This window comes from Myxocyprinus asiaticus, chromosome 34 (assembly GCF_019703515.2).
Source record: "Myxocyprinus asiaticus isolate MX2 ecotype Aquarium Trade chromosome 34, UBuf_Myxa_2, whole genome shotgun sequence".
Classification (NCBI taxonomy): domain Eukaryota; kingdom Metazoa; phylum Chordata; class Actinopteri; order Cypriniformes; family Catostomidae; genus Myxocyprinus; species Myxocyprinus asiaticus.
Window position 1 is genome coordinate 26,393,994 of NC_059377.1, and position 21,594 is coordinate 26,415,587.

Below are 21,594 nucleotides of genomic sequence, written 5' to 3' on the forward strand. Positions count from 1 at the left end.
AGAGATGTTAAATTGGGTTCAAGTCTGGGCTCTGGCTGGGCCACTCAAGGACATTCACAGAGTTGTCCCATAGCCACTCCTTTGTTATCTTGGCTCTGTTCTTAGGGTTGTTGTCCTGTTGGAAGATGAACCTTCGCCCCAGTCTGAGGTCCAGAGCACTCTGGAGCAGGTTTTCATCAAGGATGTCTCTGTACATTGCTGCATTCATCTTTCCCTCGATCCTGACTAATCTCCCAGTTCCTGCCACTGAAAAACATCCCCACAGCATGATGCCGCCACCACCATGCTTCACTGTAGGGATGGTATTGGCCAGGTGATGAGTGGTGCCTGGTTTCCTCCAAACACGACGCTTGCCATTCAGGCCAAATGGTTCAATCTTTGTTTCGTCAGACCAGAGAATTTTGTTTCTCGTGGTCTGAGAGTCCTTCAGGTGCCTTTTGGCAAACTCCAGGCGGGCTGTCATGTGCCTTTTACTGAGGAGTGGCTTCCGTCTGGCCACTCTACCATAGAGGCCTGATTGGTGGAGTGCTGCAGAGATGGTTGGTCTTCTGGAAGGTTCTCCTCTCTCCACAGAGAAACGCTGGAGCTCTGTCAGAGTGACCATTGGGTTCTTGGTCACCTCCCTGACTAAGGCCCTTCTCCCCCGATCACTCAGTTTGGCTGGGCGGCCAGCTCTAGGAAGAGTCCTGGTGGTTCCAAACTTCTTCCATTTACAGATGATGGAGGTCACTGTGCTCATTGGGACCTTCAATGCTGCAGAAATTTTTCTGTACCCTTCCCCAGATCTGTGCCTCGATACAATCCTGTCTCGGAGGTCTACAGACAATTCCTTGGACTTCATGGCTTGGTTTTTGCTCTGACATGCACTGTTAACTGTGGGACCTTATATAGACAGGTGTGTGCCTTTCCAAATCATGTCCAATCAGCTGAATTTACCACAGGTTGACTCCAATCAAGTTGTAGAAACATCTCAAGGATGATCAGTGGAAACAGGATGCACCTGAGCTCAATTTTGGGTGTCATGGCAAAGGCTGTGAATACTTATGTACATGTGATTTTATTTTATTTTTTATTTTTAATACATTTGCAAAGATTTCAAACAAACTTCTTTCACGTTGTCATTATGGGGTATTGTTTGTAGAATTTTGAGGAAAATAATGAATTTAATCCATTTTGGAATAAAGCTGTAACATAACAAAATGTGGAAAAAGTGAAGCGCTGTGAATACATTCCGGATGCACTGTATTTCTGCATTAACATTTAAGTACATTTTTTGTAATTGTAACAACTATTCATGGATGAAAGGCTTATTTGGCTCTTCTCATTTAATGATTTTATAAGCAGAAGAAACCAGCCCGGCGGCGGTATGACACCTATGGTATGTACTCCGATGATGAAGCAAACTCTGACGCATCCAGCGCATGCTCTGAACGTTCGTACAGCTCCCGGAACGGCAGTATTCCTACGTATATGCGCCAGACGGAAGACGTGGCCGAAGTTCTCAATCGCTGTGCCTCTGCCAACTGGTCTGAGAGAAAAGAGGGATTGATGGGATTGCAGGCATTGCTGAAGAACCAGCGCACTCTCAGGTAATCCATACAAATGCACACTCATTTGTTTTTCGGTTCAGCCTCTTTTTAAAATTTAGTCTTCAGCTTATCAAACACCCTAGCATCATGGCTAGTTTTAACATTGTTTTTTTTCATTGGCAAACAGGCTGATTCAGTTCCTATTGATTTTTCTGTGAACTCTTCTGTGAGTGTGTTTGATTATTTCATTTTTTTTCTATCTGTTTTAGCCGAGTCGAATTGAAGAGGTTGTGTGAAATTTTCACCAGGATGTTTGCAGACCCACACAGCAAGGTACCTTTGCATGCCGCTTTTACACATGCTCCAGCACACACATACAGACACAATTCTGCCGACATAAACCAGCATGAACACTTACATGACCCAAACTCGCTTGACTATATCGGATTCTGCCTCACCCACAGCCCATGTTTTCGCCACAGACACACACAGTTCCACAATCTCAGGCATGTGCTGTGCACACTAACTCTCGGGTTGAAAACCGTGGCTAATCGCATGGTTTGGTTTGAGTGGATTTCTAATGCTGCTAGTCAGTTCACTCATCTTTTCTCAGCTGCCCCGAATTCCCTTCTAAGCTTTCCACTCTTTCATGCTTGCACTCACGAAAACACATACTGGGGCTGTCACAATTCAAGAGAAGTAAAAGATGAGATAATGGCCTTGACATTTTCAAACCTGTGCCTTTGTAGAACCTTTCCTGTATACAGTGCTGTGAAAAAGGATTTGCCCCCATACTGATTTCTTCTGTTTTTGTGTATACCTCATACTAAATTGTTTCAAAAATTCAAACAAAATCTAACATAAAACAGTGGCAATCTGCGTAAACACAAAATACATTTTTAAAATTATTTATTGAAGCAAAAAAGTTATCCAACACCTATATCACCCATGTGAAAAACTAACTGCCCCTTAAACTTAACAGCTGGTTGTGCCACCTTTAACAGCAACAACTGCAACCAACGCTTCCGATAACTGGAGATCAGTCTTTCACAACGCTGTGGTGGAATTTTGTCCCACTCTTCTTTGCAGAACTGCTTTAGTTCAGCCACATTGGAGGGTTTTCGAGCATGAACTGCCCGTTTAAGGTCCTGGCACAGCATCAAGTTCAAGTCAGAACTTTGACTAGGCCACTCCAAAATGTAAATTTTGCTTATTTTGAGCCATTCAGAGGTGGACTTACTCCTATGCTTTGGATCATTGTCTTGCTGCATAATCTAGTTGCGCTTTAGCTTCAACTCATGGACTAATGACCGGACGTTCTCCTTTAGGATTTTCTGGTAGAGAGCAGAATTCATGTTTCCCTCAATTATTGCAAGTCGCCCTGGCCCCGAAGCAGCAAAGCATCCCCACACCATCACACTACCACCACCATGCTTGACCGTAGGTATGATGTTCGTTTTGTAGAATTCTGTGTTTGATTAAGCCAGATGTAACGGGACCCCTGTCTTGCAAACAGTTCCACTTTTGACGCATCAGTCCACAGAACTTTCTCCAAAGGGTTTGAGGATCATCAAGGTGTGTTTTGGAAAAATTCAGACGAGCTTTAATGTTCTTTTGGGTAAGCAGTGGTTTTCGCCTTGCCACTCTTCCATGGATAAAATTTTTGGCCAGTGTTGCGAGAGAGGCCTGCAGTTCCTTGGATGTTGTCTTTGGCTTTTTTGTGACATTCTGGATAAGTCGTTGCTGTGCTCTTTGAGGAATTTTGGAAGGTTGGCCACTTCTGGGAAGGTTCACTACTGTCAAGTAGGAGTCTATTTGGAGATAATGACTTTCACTGTGGTTCTTTGAAATAGCTTTGTAACCCTTCCCAGACTGATGTATTTCAATCACCTTTTTCTTCATCATTTCTGGAATTTCTTTCAACCTTGGCATAGTGTGCTACGGGGTGAGACCTTTTAGCCAACTTCATGCTGCTGAAAAAGTTCTTTTTATGTGTTGATTTGATTGAACCGGGCTGGCAATAATCAGGCCTGGGTTTGTCTAGTCCAGCTGAACCCCAATAAGAATGCAGTTTCATAAATTTGGGGATTTAGTAACTAAGGGAGCAAATACTTTTTCACACAGGCCCGGTTGGTATTGGATAAAAAATTTTGCTTCAGTAAATAACAATATCATTTAAAAACTGTTTTGTTTTGTTAGATTTTGTTTGAAATCTTGAAACAATTAAGTATTGATATACAGTGGCATGCAAAAATTTGGGCACCCCTGGTCAAAATTTCTGTTGCTGTGAATAGTTAAGTGAGTAGAAGGTGAACTGATCTCCAAAAGGCATAAAGTTAAAGATGAAACATTCTATTCAACATTTTAAGCAATATTAGTGTATTATTTTTTATTTTGTACAATTTTAGAGTGAAAAAAGGAAAGGAGCACCATGCAAAAGTTTGGGCAACCCAAGATATTTGAGCTCTCAGATAACTTTTACAAAGGTCTCAGACCTTAATTAGCTTGTTAGGGCTATGGCTTGTTCACAATCATCGTTTGGAAAGGCCAGGTGATGAAAATTTCAAAGCTTTATACATACTTTGACTTCTCAAATCTTGTCCCAACAATCAGCAGCCATGGGCTCTTCTAAGCAGCTGCCTAGCACTCTGACAATTAAAATAATTGATGCCCACACAGAAGGAGAAAGCTATAAGAAGATAGCAAAGCATTTTCAGGTAGCCGTTTCCTCAGTTCATAATGTAATTAAGAAATGGCAGTTAACAGGAGTGGTGCAGTTCAAGTTGAGGTCTGGAAGACCAAGAAAACTTTCAGAGAGAACTGCTCGTAGGATTGTTAGAAAGGCAAATCAAAACCCCTGTCTGACTGCAAAAGACCTTAAGGAAGATTTAGCAGACTCTGGAGTAGTGGTGAACTGTTCTACTGTGCAGCGACAGCTGCACAAATATGACCTTCATGGAAGAGTCATGAGAAGAAAACCTTTCCTGCATCTTCACCACAAATTTCAGCATCAGAAGTTTGCAAATGAACATCAAAACAAGCCTGATACATTTTGGAAACAAGTCCTGCGGACTGATGAAGTAAAAATATAACTGTTTGGCTGCAATGAGCAAAGGTATGTTTGGAGAAAAAAGGGTGCAGAATTTCATGAAAAGAACACCTCTCCAGCTGTTAAGCACGGGGGTGGATCGATCATGCTTTGGGCTTGTGTTGATGCCAATGGCACAGGGAAACATGTCACTGGTAGAGGAAAGAATGGATTAAATTAAATACCAGCAAATTCTGGAAGCAAACATCACACCATCTGTAAAAAGGCTAAAGATGAAAAGAGGATTGCTTCTACAACAGGATAATGATCCTAAACACACCTCAAAATCCACAATGGACTACCTCAAAAGGCGCAAGCTGAAGGTTTTGCCATGGCCCTCACAGTCCCCTTCATCGAAAATCTGTGGATAGACCTCAAAAGAGCAGTGCAAGCAAGAATCTCACAGAACTAGAAGCCTTTTGCAAGGAAGAATGGGCGAAAATCCCCCAAACAAAAATTGAAAGACTCAAAAAGCTTTTACAAGCTGTGATACTTGCCAGGGGGTGTTACAAAGTACTGACCATGCAGGGTGCCCAAACTTTTGCTTCGGGCCCTTTTCCTTTTTTTGTTATTTTGAAATTGTAAAAGATGAATATAAAAAAGTACAATTGCTTAAAATTTTAAGCAATGTGTCATCTTTAACTTTAAGCCTTTTGGAAATCAGACCATCTTTTGCTCGCTTAGCTATTCACAGAAACAGAAACAGAACAGAAACAGGGGTGCCCAAACTTTTGCATGCCACTGTATTCATAAAAACAGAAGAAATCACTGTACATTTTAATGATTTTAAGTCTAAATAGTCACAAACGTAAAAGTTGATTTTATGGGAGAATTAGAAGTCAGAAATTGATATACACCAGGAAAAGTACAGTTTTCTTACACATTATATTGACTTGACAGTAGAGATGAGGGAAAGAATTATAATTTTCAGTTTTTAATGACAATTTATCTCGCGATAATGTGGTGATATTTTAGTTACATTTATCACAGATAATAGTATTATATTATATAATATACAGTGTACGTATATATATATATATATATATATATATATATATATATATATATATATACACACACATACATACATACATACACTATATATATATATATAAATATATACTGCCTGGCCAAAAAAAACAAACTCGCATACTCTAATATTTCGTTGGACCGCCTTTAACTTTGGTTACGCCGCGCATTCGTCATGGCAATGTTCTGACAACCTTATGCAATGTCACAACATTTATTTCTGTCCAGAGTTGCATACATGTTTGGCCAAGATACTTGTATTGATGAGGGGAGAGTCAAGCCACTCTGTAAAGTCTTCTCCAGCACATCCCAAAGATTCTCAATGGGGTTAAGGTCAGGACTCTGTGGTGGCCAATTCCTGTGTGAAAATTATTCCTTATGCTCCCTGAACCACTCTTTCACAATTTGAGCCCGATGAATCTTGGCATTGTCGTCCTGGAATATGTCCGTGCCGTCAGGGTAGAAAAAAATCCATTGATGGGATAACCTGGTCTTTCAGTACATTCAGGTAGTAAGCTGATTTCATTTTATTGCTGCATAACGTTGCTGAGCCTAGACCTGACCTGAGCAACCCCAGATCATAACACTGCCTCCAGAGGCTTGTACAGTGGGCACTATGCATGACGGGTGCATCGCTTCATGCGCTTCCCTTCTTACCCTGACGCGCACATCGCTTTGGAATAGGGTAAATCTGGACTCATCAGACCAAATTACCTTTTTCCATTGCTCCACAGTCCAATCTTTATGCTCCCTAGAAAATTTAAGTCGTTTTTGCTGATTAGCCTCACTAACAAGTGGCTTTCTTGTGGCCAAAAAGCTGTTTAGTCCCAAGTCCCAAGTTCTCGTCGCATTGTGTGTGTGAAAATGCTCTTACTTTCACTATTAAACATAGCCGTGAGATCTACTGTCAATTTTTTACAATCACGATCATTCAAGATTTTTTCTAACCACTTTTTTTTTTTTTCGTGAAGCTGACGGTTCATCACTATAATTCAAGGTCTTATAATGTGTTAGACAGTTCTTAACACAATTCCAGTGATTTCAGCAATCTCTGTAATTGTTTTCTTTGCTTGATGCAGGCCAATAATTTGCCTCTTCTGAAACACAGTAACATCTTTTCCACAACCATGGGATACATCTTCCCACATGGTTGTTTAAGAAATGAGAAGCTACACACTGCATCAGTTAGGATTAAAAGAATTGATGCTAGCTGAAAGCTTCATATTAATCACTGCAATAATGATCCAATCATAGGCTCTTAAGTATCTGCTTATTTAAATCTAAACGGCAAACATTTTTGGGGGCCAGGCAGTGTGTGTGTATATATATACATACACTATATTGCCAAAAGTATTCGCTCATCTGCCTTTAGACGCATATGAACTTAAGTGACATCTCATTCTTAATCCATAGGGTTTAATATGACGTCGGCCCACCCTTTGCAGCTATAACAGCTTCAACTCTTCTGGGAAGGCTTTCCACAAGGTTTAGGAGTGTGTTTATGGGAATTTTTGACCATTCTTCCAGAAGCGCATTTGTGAGGTCAGACGCTGATGTTGGACGAGAAGGCCTGGCTCGCAGTCTTCGCTCTAATTCATCCCAAAGGTGCTCTATCGGGTTGAGGTCAAGACTCTGTGCAGGCCAGTCAAGTTCTTCCACACCAAACTCGCTCATCCATGTCTTTATGGACCTTGCTTTGTGCACTGGTGTGCAGTCATGTTGGAACAGGAAGGGGCCATCCCCAAACTGTTCCCACAATGTTGGGAGCATGGAATTGTCCAAAATCTCTTGGTATGCTGAAGCATTCAGAGTTCCTTTCACTGGAACTAAGGGGCCAAGCCCAGCTCCTGAAAAACAACCCCACACCATAATCCCCCCTCCACCAAACTTCACAGTTGGCACAATGCAGTCAGACAAGTACCATTCTCCTGGCAACCGCCAAACCCAGACTCGTCCATCAGATTACCAGGTGGAGAAGCGTGATTCGTCACTCCAGAGAACGCGTCTCCACTGCTCTAGAGTCCAGTGGCAGCGTGCTTTACACCACTGCATCTGACGCTTTGCATTGCACTTGGTGATGTATGGCTTGGATGCAGCTGCTCGGCCATGGAAACCCATTCCATGAAGCTCTCTACGCACTGTTCTTGAGCTAATCTGAAGGCCACATGAACTTTGGAGGTCTGTAGCGATTGACTCTGCAGAAAGTTGGCGACCTCTGCGCACTATGCGCCTCAGCATCCGCTGACCCCGCTCTGTCATTTTACGTGGCCTACCACTTCGTGGCTGAGTTGCTGTCATTCCCAATCGCTTCCACTTTGTTATAATACCACTGACAGTTGACTGTGGAATATTTAGTAGCGAGGAAATTTCACGACTGGACTTGTTGCACAGGTGGCATCCTATCACAGTACCACACTGGAATTCACTGAGCTCCTGAGAGCGGCCCATTCTTTCACAAATGTTTGTAGAAGCAGTCTGCATGCCTAGGTGCTTCATTTTATACACCTGTGGCCATGGAAGTGATTGGAACACCTGAATTCAATTATTTGGATGGGTGAGCGAATACTTTTGGCAATATAGTGTATGTGTATATATATATATATATATATATATATATATATATATATATATATATATATATATATATATATATATATATATGTATGTATGTATATAATATAAAATTTTGAACACTTGATAATCTAATCAAAATAACAATATATTCATTTAAGTGAGGGTAAAAATATGATGGAAATTGTCAATTAAGAAAGATTTAGATAAAGCAAATATCCACGAGGTGTCAGTGATTGTTTTTGTCACCTCTGCCGTTGTTATAAAAACTGTAGAATCCTCCAGCACTGGACACAGTGTAATACGGAGGAATAAAAAAAACAGTTAGCATCTGTCGACATAGATACTGATTAAAAAAGCACCGATTAATCAGTTAACCCGATATTTATCGGTATACCTCTACTTGACAGCCCAGTCCTACACACTTGCACATGCGCACTGACTAACCCGCATTTGAGGTGTCTCTCTCTCTCTCACTCGAAATCTTTTCCTGGAACCTCCCTCTGGCATCCTCTATTTTGTCGGGTAGGTTGTAGCTCCGCCCCATGTGTCTGATTTCTGGGCTTATGGCCTGCCACTCTTTTTGATTTGCAGCGTGATTCCAGAGGCTTTGGCACGGCAGAATCCGGTATCAGTTCTGCCTCCTTTAAGGTATAATACACATTCATTCTCACACTCCTGTCCAATACAATCACATTGTACAGCTCCCTTATCTGTTCTTCAGGGGTCTGGAAAAGCCCTGGATTCTATTATGTGGATATGAAAATGCTGTATGTGAATTGCAAAATGTGTGGTTAGGATCAGTGTTTTCATCCTTTTCGTATTATAAACTCAGCAAAAAAGAAACGTCCCTTTTTCAGGACACTATAATATATTATAAAAACTTAGGACACTAAAGAGACCTTTCTACTGATTCTGAAAAACACCATCTGCGTGAACGTGCCTTAGGCATGCTGCATGGAGGCATGAGGACTGCAGATGTGGCCAGGGCAATAAATTGCAATGTCCGTACTGTGAGACGTCTAAGACAGTGCTACAGGGAGACTGGAAGGACAGCTGATCGTCCTCGCAGTGGCAGACCACGTGTAACAACACTTGCACATGATCGGTACATCCGAAAATCACGCCTGCGGGACAGGTACAGGATGGCAACAACAACTACCCGAGTTACACCAGGAATGCACAATCCCTCCATCAGTGCTCAGACTGTCCGCAATAGGCTGAGAGAGGCTGGACTGAGGGCTTGTAGGCCTGTTGTAAGGCAGGTCCTTACCAGACATCACTGGCAACAACGTCGCCTATGGGCACAAACCCACCTTTGCTGGACCAGACAGGACTGGCAAAAAGTGCTCTTCACTTCACTGAGTCATGGTTTTGTCTCACCAGGGGTGATGGTCGGACTCGCGTTTATCGTGGAAGGAATGAACGTCACACCGAGGCCTGTACTCTGGAGCGGGATCGATTTGGAGGTGGAGGGTCCGTCATGGACAGCATCATCGGACTGAGCTTGTTGTCATTGCAGACAATCTCAACGCTGTGCGTTACAGGGAAGACATCCTCCTCCCTCATGTGGTACCCTTCCTGAAGACTCATCCTGACATGACCCTCCAGCATGACAATGCCACCAGCCATACTGCTCGTTCTGTGCGTGATTTCCTGCAAGACAGGAATGTCAGTGTTCTGTCATGGCCAGCGAAGAGCCCGGATCTCAATCCCATTGAGTACATCTGGGACCTGTTGGATCGGAGGGTGAGGGCTAGGGCCATTCCCCCCAGAAATGTCCGGGAACTTGCAAGTGCCTTGGTGGAAGAGTGGGTAACATCTCACTGCAAGAACTGGCAAATCTGGTGCAGTCCATGAGGAGGAAATGCACTGCAGTACTTAATGCAGCTGGTGGCCACACCAGATACTGACTGTTATACCCCCCTTTGCTCAGGGACACATTATTCCATTTCTGTTAGTCACATGTCTGTGAAACTTGTTCAGTTTATGTCTTAGATGTTGAATTTTTTTATGTTCATACAAATATTTACACATGTTAAGTTTGCTGAAAATAAAAGCAGTTGAAAGTGAGAGGACGTTTCTTTTTTTGCTGAGTTTATGTATTTGGCTTATACATTCTTTACCCTTCATTATTTTTTATTTGAATTGGTTTGTAGTAGTGGGGATTTTTTTTCTTTACATTTCTAGTGTATTAAGGCAAACTCTATTTTACTCTATCAGTAAAATAAAAGATTTTGAAATGTATTCATATTATTATTTCACTTGGTCTTGTTCCACAAATGGGTTGCAGTCAATATGTAATCTTTTATATGTTTATGGAAATTCACCAGTTTTTTTTTCTTCTTTTTTTTTTTTTTTTTTTCTCATGCCTTACCCTGTGATGGAACCGTAGAGAGTAAGTTTGGTTAACTTTTGTGCAAATCGGCTTCATTTTGAGTGACTGCTTGTTTGTTTTTGTGTCATACTTCTACTATAACCATCAACTGTGAGATGCTACTCTAATAATTAACGTCCCCTGCTGCAAAGCAGTTATTTTTTGGCTGCATTTGGGACACTAACAGGGCAATCTCCTTTACTAATATACTAATCAATAACAAAATGAATGTTTAATGTCTAACAGATGACAAAAATTTAGTTAACCCTGCTCTGAATCTGTTACTTTGCTGTTATTAAATCTGGTTTGTTATCTGAACAGGTGTCCCCCAATTGTAAACATCATGAACCTATTAATATTCTGGATGTCCAGTATTTTAGAATATTGGTTGTAACAATTAGCATGCTGTTTCTTTAGTAGGGCAGTTTATTTTTGAACTTCCAAAGTAGATATATAGTTAAGTAGCACCTTTATCATCTCCCAAGATAAGCTGGCTGAATCCCACTTTGCCAACTGAACCAAATCAACATAATATTCAGAGCTACTATCTATCACTTTGTCCTAGACAATCCTAAAATATTCCAAAGGTAAGAAAAAATCATTTTGCACCTTGCTTACTTTATTTTCCTGTATTTCTAAAAACTAAAAATTTTTGGGGGGGGGGTCCATCATTGTACTAATTGTGTGGACCACTGGGATAACTGTTTTCCCATACTATTTTATTCTTATTTGTTCTGAGCTCTTGGGTTATTCATTTGGAGATTTGTATGGATTTTTAAAAATTTTAGACAAAGATGGGAGATGGCATTGGCACTACTGGGATATAAAAACAAACAAACATTGCAAGATTCATATCTGCCGTAACTATCTCTAACAAATGCAAACAATAAACGCCCTCAGATTGAACAAGATGAATGCATGAATTTATCAATACTGCTTACTACTTTTGCTCATGGTTCTGATTTTTGTTTTGTTTTTTCTCCCCATAGAGCTGTTGTTATATAATGCTGATGTCATTTGCTGATTAATTTTTGCAGGTTTTTAGCATGTTTCTGGAGACACTGGTGGACTTCATTGTGGTTCATAAAGAAGATCTGCAGGACTGGCTCTTTGTGCTACTCACACAACTGCTGAAGAAAATGGGAGCTGATCTGCTTGGCTCAGTACAAGCCAAAGTACAGAAAGCCCTAGACATCACAAGGTGTGTAGATGTAAATCTGGAGAAATCAGGTCTGGATATCAAATTGTAATCTGCTGGTTCACAGATATTGATGCTCAAAAGTAATCCATTTATTTATTTTGTGTCTCTTTTCAGAGAGTCTTTCCCTAATGATCTACAGTTTACCATCCTAATGAGGTTCACAGTTGACCAAACACAGACACCCAACCTAAAGGTAAGTGTATTTTTAAGTAGAACTATATCTTCTGACACTGTCTGGGTGAGCAGCTAGGATTGATTGTGTTGTTCAATATGCTGGAATCAGATTTGGGATTGCAGGGCTAAAAAATAAGGACTTTCTACTGGCCCCACCATAAAATAGAATACATTTGATTTTTAACAACACATTTTATGTGCACCAGAAAAATAGTTTATAATTTTCATTTAACATTACATTTCCTTTACAGAAGAAAATAGATACAAATATGCCTCGATTTAGTACAAAACCTCATCTGTTTACCATCTAGGCAACATTTCCTTGGTGACATATTTAAATTAGCAGAATTCACCAACAATGTTCAGTACATCACAGAAAACCATTTTCATCCGCTTGCCCAAAACTCTCTCACACTGGCCCCAGACCATTGGGCCATCCTTATTTTTGAGCCCTGGATTGTAAAGATTGTTTTTTTTTATGGATTACATGACTGTGGCCATGGTGGCTGTCAGGGCTTGCATATGTGACTTGGAGTTTCTATAGGATGTAATGCGTTGGGCAAATGTTTTCAGGTTGTTGTTAGCGCTTTATAAAATCTCATGAACACCACAAGGAAATTGCTTTGCGTAAGAATCTCCAACCCCTACCCCCAGTCCCAAAACCTCATTTGTTGCATCTACATATGCACAGACCCTTCCACTCTCTAACCAATCCATCACTTCACTTTCGGCATCATTTTTCAGCAGTATTACTTAATACTGCCTTGCTGCCTCCTCTCCCTCCCTCCCCTTCTCTCTCTCTCTCTCTGTCTGGGGCTCCCTTTCATTGATGTGCTCTCCCTTTTTCTCTCTGAAGCCGGGGAAAAGGCGCTGTTGCTGGTACGGGGGCGGGGCTATAGAATTGCTTCCCCTCAGAAAGCGACGGCATGCTTGCACACTGCAGGAAAATATCCAAGTGTGGAGCCAAGCAGTACAGGTCAGTGAGACACAGGGGAAGCAATTCTATAACGCGCAGCTCCCACAAACAAAGTCTGCAAATTCTTGTGAGTGGAACACATATTGTAGAGAGACCAATAATCGGTTTGACCGATATTTTTTACCGATATTCACTAATCTATAACATGCAGCCCCCACAAACCAAATCTCCCAGCTCCTCATGAATGCAACACTTTTATAGTAAAGAGAGACCGATAATCGGTTTGATTTTTTTTTTTTTAATCAATATTCACACATCTTTAACATGCAGCCCCCACAAACAAAATCTTCTAGCTCCTCGTGAGTGGAACACATTTATAGTAAAGAGAGACCGATAATCGGTTTGATATTTTTTTAACCTTTATTCACACATTTATAACATGCAGCCCCCACAAACAAAATCTCCCAGCTCCTCATGAGTGGAACAATTTTATAGTAAAAGAGATCGATAATCAGTTTGACTGATATTTTTACCAATATTCACATATCTATAACATGCAACCCTTCAGGAAACAGTGGTGTTCACAGGTAAAGTAACAATGTTTTAATGTGTTGAAATAATTTGACTGTTAATGTAACAGCCATCCATTCATGTTAAAGTGAGATGCTTGACAGAAATGCTTATCACTTAGCATTTTAAGCTAAATTTTTTAATAATAATGATAATAACAACCTCTGTGAATAGTATATTAATTAGTTAATTGTTTCACCATAAATAAAACCATTAAAAATCGGTTCACATATTTTATTGATGTTTAAACTTAAAATGGATAGCTTTTTTTTTTTGCTGAACCCAAACGGCCATTCTTTGCAGCCATTTTTTTTTTTTTTACATTTCTTAAGCCATGTGTATTTGTTTATTACATATTTTCTTATCTGATATTGCTTTCAGCTACCAATAAGAGTGCAGTTCTCACAACTGTTCAACACATTTTACCATATTTAAATGCATTCCACAAAATTGCACAGATTTTCCCCCTTCAATAAGCACATATGATATAAAAAAAGACCTCAAATTCCATGTGGGCCAAGTTATTACCTTGTAGATTATATACATCTGCCACACAGGAAGAGGGAAAGGGAGGGGAACATAAATGAATGAGAGGCACCACAAATACAATTGAGACACAAGCTTTTATGTCTTTGAAACAATATGCTGATCCCAATCACACCTGTCTTGGCTCTTCCCCCACCCACCCATGCTGACTTGCTTTATTTCATGCAATTACTGTTGGATGTCATTTATATTAAGCTGTGAATGTGTGACTTTGTTTATTTGCTGGTAACAGAAGGATTGCAGCATTAATGATGTGGAAATTCTGTTAAAATGTTTTGATTCTAAGTGGCTTTCCTGTAATGTATGTGAAAATGTTTATTTGAAGGAGACTTTTATGATGATGAGGTAAAATTGTAGCTTGGGTTTAGCACAGTAAAGTAGATACATGACTGAAGGAGTAATGAATGTTACTATCTTGATATAAATTGCTTTAGTTAGCAGATAATTGTATTGCAGAGTTGTAACATGAGGATAATGTTTCAGGTGAAGGTGGCCATTTTGAAGTACATAGAAACACTGACACTACAAATGGAGCCACAGGATTTTGTCAACTCAAGTGAAACCAGACTGGCAGTGTCGCGTATTATTACATGGACCACTGAACCCAAGAGCTCAGACGTCAGAAAGGTAAAGATGTGGACTTTCATGTGTTAACATGCTTGCATAAACAATAAATCTGATTTTTATTCATTTCCTGCTTTGTCAATGCCTCCAAAAATGCTTCAATTAAAATTTTGCTTTTAGTGTATTTGTAGTTGAAAATAGTTTTTTCTGATGGTGTTGATTTGGTATGAAGTTAATCATGTGCTTTGATTACAGGCAGCACAGTCAGTATTGATTTCACTGTTCCAACTGAACACACCAGAATTCACAATGCTTCTAGGGGCATTACCAAAAACCTTTCAAGATGGAGCCACCAAATTATTGCAGAACCACCTGCGGAACACAGGCAACACAGCCCAGGTGAGAAACATTACTAATACTCCTTGCTTGCTCCGATTTATTTTAGTAATGGCAAGATTTGTTTTTACATTTTTATTTTATAACATCTAAACCAGTGGTTCCTTGTAGCCCCACCACCTTATATATAAGAAAGTCTGTCTGCATATATATATATATATATATATATATATATATATATATATATATATATATATATATATTGTATATTTGTCATGTGGCTGTTGAGTGATTTCTGAGTTACCATAGACTTTGTCAGTTCGAACCAGTCTGGCCATTCTCTGTTGACCTCTCTCATCAACAAGGCATTTCCGTCCACAGAACTGCCGCTCACTGGATGTTTTTTGTTTTTGGCATCATTCGGAGTAAATTCTAGAGACAGTTGTGCATGAAAATCCCAGGAGATCCGCAGTTACAGAAATTATGTGGGGTTTAAATGTTGTTTTTATATATATGTATATTTTGCATCTTGTTATTGTTTGATTTAATAAAAAAATTTACAAAGTGGCGCTGACGCCCTGACACGAATCATGAACATGGCTTTCTTTCTTAAGATGGAAATAAATTAATTTTGACAGGAAAAGAAGTATATTTAAAGTCAAATTTAAGCATTCCAAAAGCAGTGATTAATCGCGATTACCTGCAAAAGATTATGCGGTTTATCGCAATTAAAAAATGTAATCAACTGACAGCACTAATATATATACTGTGTGTGTGTGTGTGTGTGTGCGTGTGTGAATGTGTGTATATATATATATATCTATATATATATATATATATATATATATACACACACACACACACACATACACGATGGATGGATGACAAATGTGTAATTTATTAATTGCTGTGGTAATTTACTCTGTGTGATTGCTTCTCTCAACGTGCCTTGTGGCAAAATATATGCTTATAGAAAAGCTTGTCAGCAAACGTGGCTTATAGGTCTTCTCAAATTTCTAGTGGTTGACACATATCTATATAATTTTGGTGATTATCAACCCTGTATCTGCTTGATGGCCTCATTATAAAGCATTAGCATACCAACAAGGTATGAAGTTTTATATATATAAACCATGCAAACATCAGTTACAATAAGCATAGTAATACCAAGATGACAGTAAGCTTTTTAGGACCATAAAAAACCTTAATATGGAAAACTTTAGAACTCTTAAATACACTTGCTCCCACTTCTCTCTCAGCACTAAGAAAGGATTTGTTCTTGCAGGCTACGATGGGAAGCCCTCTCACCCGACACACCCCAAGATCACCGGCCGGTTGGTCAAGTCCCTTAACCTCCCCTACAAACACATCACAGAATGTACCTTCACCAAGGTACTGCTTTAACTCTCATTCCACTGAATCCAAACTTTGATAAAAACATAAATTAATCTGTTGTTTGATCAGCTACTCTTTGCATGTCCTTTTGTATACGTGCACAGTGCATTTGATTACGATACAGAGAATATGAACTCTGAGGAGATCTACAGTTCTCTGAGAGGAGTCAGCCAGGCCATCCAGAACTTAAGCGTCCGCAGCCAAGAGGACATGACTGAACCTCTGCGAAAAAGAGATGGGGACGGAGAAGACGTAAGCCAAAACTGTCTTTTTAGTGGAATATCACTTATTTGTATGAGTAGCACACAGATCTAAAGGCCTGTCATTGATGTGTGAATGTATTTGTGCAGGGAGGTGTTGAAACTACAGACTCTGGTCGGACAGCGCTGGATAACAAGACCTCTCTTCTAAATACTATGCCGCTCCTCTCCTCAAGTCCCCGCCCAACACGAGAATACCAGCCAGGCAGCTACTCTGACTCCTTCACCTCCTCTCCTTTTAGTAAAAGCCTTAAAGATGTAGACCAAGATGCTGAGTCCCTCACAGATGGTAAGACACTTGTCAAGTGAATTGTTTGTTTACTATCTGTAAGCAATTATGTGTGACTCTTAATAAATCCTCTATGCATGTGAGTGGGTCTGATTTCCTTTCTGTTGGTGTTTACAGACAGCGGTGTGGACCAGTCTGAGGTGGTTTCTGAGCTTCTAAAGGAGCTCTCGAATCACAGTGAGCGAGTGGAAGAGAGGAAGGCCGCGTTGTGTGAGCTAATGAGGCTGATCAGAGAAACACAACTACATGTTTGGGACGAGCACTTCAAAACCATCCTCCTGCTGCTCCTGGAGACACTTGGGGATGGAGAGGTATACACATAAACACACATGCTGTTGCTCTGATGCTGGGAGTTTTTATAAACATCAAGATTTTAGGTTACAATGTATATGAATGTACAAGGGAAAGTGTATATCCTAGGTCCTGTAACTGGTGACCACTTAAGTTTTTTTTTTTTTTTTTTTACCATTTTTAATCACTTAATAGTTTTTTTGGTTTAATTGCCTTTACCAGTTTATTTAAAATTAACGGACCATTTCTAAAAGGACAAATATTTGAGGTCATAAGCATGCGTAATAATTAGATGATTTAATAAAATGCATATGAAGTTTAGCATGTAAAACTACAGAACACGTTAACTACATACAACTCCAGTTCATGAATTGGAATTTTACACCCCCACCCCTGCATGTTAGTTTAAATATTTAGGCTACTTTCGTCATGCTTCAGCTACTAATAAGTAGGGATGTGCCAGGGTGGTCGACTAATCAACTAGTCATCCAACAACTGACTAGTCGATTAGTGGGGTTTACTACTAACATTAAGATTTTTAGTGGTGGTTGTTTTAATGGAAGACACATTTCTCTAATTATTTGAGGGATGCAATTTCTTAGAGAGTGTTTTTGCATGAAGATAGCTTGCTGTGCTTAACAGTCAGCACAGTAAAACCCTCTGCAAGAAGTTTCGTCTCTTTAATGCTTTAGGTAAAGTCTTTTTATGCGCTGTTGTTACAGCAAAGTGCTGCATCAACAATACATTTCAAGACGATCACTGTCGGACATGAAATCCTCTGCTGTGAGTATTTGTGAGGTGATGTAAAGAGATTGAAGTCTTTTGCTGATTCTGTTTGACACTGCTTAAATAGTTGCAGTAAAAAAACTTTAAACTGCTTGATGTCGTGAACTAGATTTGTACCGGCAATTTTATCTTACAGTTCTGCGCTTTTGAATGCACAGCGAGGATCACCCCAAAGCACTCTGGTTACATTAAAGCGCTTCATTCTGTGTTCAGGATGCACATAAGCAGATTTGTACCGCTCTGTATTGGAGCCTTTCGTATTTCTTTTCTTACTTTGATAGTTTTGTGCAAGAAGATGGTATAGTTATTTAGCCTATTTATTTGTTGAAAATCCATTTGTCATCATGTTGAAGTGCTGCACTAGCATCCGTTTATCCCTCTGAAAGGCCTCTGAATGAGGTCACGTGAACATAACTGAGCCTAATTCTAAATTTTTATCCTTGACACGGATTAGTCGACTAGTTGTTCAAACAACCAACCCACTAGTCAATTATGAAAATTGGTAGTTTTGCACATCCCTACCAATAAGAGTGTAGTACTAGTGTAAGCTTCATTTAACACATTTACTATTTATAATGTACACATTTTGGGAAGATTTTACCTTAAAATTGACAAAGCAAATTTGAAAAAAGTCCATAGATATAGTCTGGGCCTAGCCAGGAGTAAAAGCCTAAAGCACATATTTTATTTGTTTATATGCTTATCTATATTTCTCTTGCCCTCTCCCAGCATGTCATCCGGGCATTAGCACTGCGGGTGTTAAAAGAGATCCTTAACAGGCAACCGTGGCGCTTTAAAAACTATGCTGAACTCACTGTTATGAAGACCCTGGAAGCACATAAAGACCCACACAAAGAGGTCAGGCATATTGAAACACTGACACTCAAGATCATTCAGATAGACATGAAACCCATTAGACACATTAAACCATACTTTAAACCAGAGTTTATTTTTTTCTCACGTCATACTAAATGTCCTTTTTACTCTGTATCAGGTGGTGCGGGCTGCAGAAGAGGCAGCATCTATGTTGGCCACCTCAATAAGTCCCGATCAGTGTATTAAAGTGTTGTGCCCCATCATCCAGTCAGCCGACTACCCCATTAACCTGGCTGCCATCAAGATGCTTACGAAAGTCATCGACCGTCTTCCCAAAGAGGGTCTACTTCAAATGCTCCCTGAGATAGTCCCTGGGCTCATTCAGGTAAATGCTACATTATATAGCATTAAAAAAATGTCTTTAGATCTTTGCTTTATATCACTTAAGTTGAATGAGATGTCACCATACAAACAATTAAGATTGTCCGTTATAGATGTTGTACAAGAATCCAAGACACTAATTGGCGCAAATATAAAGCAAAGCACAAAATAGCAAGCTTAAAGGGATAGTTCACCCAAAAATAAAAAAATTCTCTCATCATTTACTCACCCTCATACCATCCCAGATGTGTATGACTTTACCTTCTGCTGAACACAAACAAAGATTTTTAGAAGAATACTTCAGGTCCATACAATGCAAGTGAATGGTGGCCAGAACTTTTAAGCTCCAGAAAGCACATAAAGACAGCATAAAGGTAATTCAAATGACTCCAGTGTTTCAGTCTGTATCTTCAGAAACTATATGATAGGTGTGGTTGAGAAACAGATCAATATTTAATTCCTTTTTCACTATAAATTCTCCTCCCTGCCCAGTAGGTGGCGATATGCACAAAGAATGTGCATCACCAAAAACAAAAGAAGAATGTGAAAGTGGAGATTTATAGTAAAAAGGACTTAAATATTTATCTGTTTCTCACCCACACCTGTCATATCACTTCTGAAGATATAGATTAAACCACTAGAGTCATATGGATTAATTTTATGCTGCCTTTATATTCTTTTTGGACCTTCAAAGTTCTGGTCACCATTCACTTGCATTGTGAGGACCTTCAGAGCTGAAATATTCTTCTAAAAATCTTTGTGTTCAGCAGAAGAAAGTCATACACATCTGAAATGGCATGAGGGAGAGTAATTGATGAATTTTTATTTTTGGGTGAACTATCCCTTTAAAGTACAATTTGCATCCTATTTAAAAATACATATACAATACCATGTCTTTCTCTGTTAAAACCATTGACTTATCTGATGATTAATGATGTTGTATAGTTATACACTCTTGGTAAAGATGGTCTTAGGATGCTTGCGATTATAAATTAGCTTTTCTTTGTAGGGTTATGATGACTCTGAGAGCAGTGTACGAAAGGCTTGTGTATTTTGCCTGGTGGCCATCTATGCTGTCATTGGAGAGGATCTTAAACCCCATCTTAGCCAGCTTTCTGGCAGCAAGGTGAGCTGTTTTCTCTTGTTGAAGACCTGCTTTTTAAATTTGCAGAGCGTAACAGAGTAAGCTGTAACTTTCCCTCTCTGTCTTTACAGCTGAAACTGTTGAATTTGTACATAAAGCGAGCTCAGAGCGGCTCCAGTGGAAGTGACCAGTCTTCAGATGTTGGAGGGCAGGGCCTGTAGCTTTGCCATCGTGATTCAGAACTACAGCTTTCTCTTAGTGCAGGGGGACCCTAGCTGGCTTTTTAACTCTCATGCATACAGAAACAAACTCACACACGCTTGCCTACAAATACACGAAGCCGCATGCACCTACACAGCTGGACACCCTCCTCTGGCTCCACATTACCTTACAGACAAAAGAGCATCGGGAGACGACAGTGATATTTATGAACAACTCGGCACACAGGCAACGGGAAGAGGGGGATGTTGTGTGTGTCATTTGGCAATGTGCAAATAATTTCTTTTTAGCAAAGAGCCTTTGAAAAATGCTGATTTTTAAGATGATGTTTCAGAACTCATTGATCTGAGCAACATGAAATAAACGTTCCCAACTGCTCACTATTAATTATTAACGGTCATTGAGCAGTTGGTCCAGCTTGCTCTATTATAAGGCATACTTTGCTTGGCTATATGCATGTCATGAATAAACCTTTTTATCTGGTTGTGTCCATGGCTTGATGGGCCATGCTTCAGTCACCACACACCCAAGACTCTCCAGCGAGGCCAGATGTGATACCACAACACATAGGCAGTATGTATCTATATATAACATAACATAAATGAATATTCGAGAAGATCTTGTGATGTCCTTGAGGGCGCGTGAATTCTTTAAGTAGCATAGTGTCATTCTTCTCTGATGGGAAATTTGTAGAAATGTATTTACGCATCTAAATGCCGCAACTGTCTTGTCACTTCTTTCCTATAGTGTCGGTCTTTCTCCCCTGTGAGGAGGTGCTCTTTCTTCCCGATGTATTTCTAAAACTGTGCTAACAATGAAATTAAAATAAAGTGTACAGTCGTGAACAAATGGTCTTTTCATCTTTTACCCATGCATCCTTACATTTAAAACTTAGTAGTTAAGGGAATACACTACTGTGTGGTGAAATTGTTGGTAAGTTATGAATATCACCTGCACATTATTATTATTTTTTCAAGTTTCAGTTATATAAAATATAAATGCATTTTGTTCTGCCACTTGGTCTTGTGGAGTATTTTTAGGAAATTAAACAGAAGGCAATTTAACGCAGCCTCGCGCACAAAAATTAACGTCCCTGTTGCGTCTATTTTGAAGTTATAATGCATCGTCATTGAGGGGCGATCGCGTGCGCTGTTTTAAGTTTACTGCTGATA

General features: G+C 39.7%; 1 protein-coding gene across 45 annotated transcripts in view; it reads left to right on the forward strand.

The window, feature by feature from the left end:
- LOC127425390 (CLIP-associating protein 2) overlaps window positions 1-21,271 on the forward strand; it is a 103,606-nt gene extending 82,335 nt beyond the window's left edge. For 17 of the 45 annotated variants that reach the window (XM_051671321.1, XM_051671325.1, XM_051671332.1 and 14 more), the window contains 15 exons: window positions 1,342-1,589; window positions 1,799-1,862; window positions 8,812-8,868; window positions 11,632-11,795; window positions 11,910-11,988; window positions 14,485-14,628; window positions 14,821-14,964; window positions 16,187-16,293; window positions 16,401-16,548; window positions 16,647-16,845; window positions 16,963-17,156; window positions 18,652-18,780; window positions 18,917-19,123; window positions 20,129-20,245; window positions 20,335-21,271. In XM_051671321.1, coding sequence (XP_051527281.1) covers window positions 1,342-1,589; window positions 1,799-1,862; window positions 8,812-8,868; window positions 11,632-11,795; window positions 11,910-11,988; window positions 14,485-14,628; window positions 14,821-14,964; window positions 16,187-16,293; window positions 16,401-16,548; window positions 16,647-16,845; window positions 16,963-17,156; window positions 18,652-18,780; window positions 18,917-19,123; window positions 20,129-20,245; window positions 20,335-20,424 — 2,091 coding nt within the window. In that variant the 3' untranslated portion in view covers window positions 20,425-21,271. Of the gene's footprint in view, window positions 1-1,341; window positions 1,590-1,798; window positions 1,863-8,811; window positions 8,869-11,631; window positions 11,796-11,909; window positions 11,989-14,484; window positions 14,629-14,820; window positions 14,965-16,186; window positions 16,294-16,365; window positions 16,549-16,646; window positions 16,846-16,962; window positions 17,157-18,651; window positions 18,781-18,916; window positions 19,124-20,128; window positions 20,246-20,334 lie in introns of those variants that run through there. The other 28 variants (XM_051671331.1, XM_051671336.1, XM_051671340.1 and 25 more) reach the window with 4 other exon arrangements.
- Window positions 21,272-21,594: the final 323 nt, after the last annotated feature.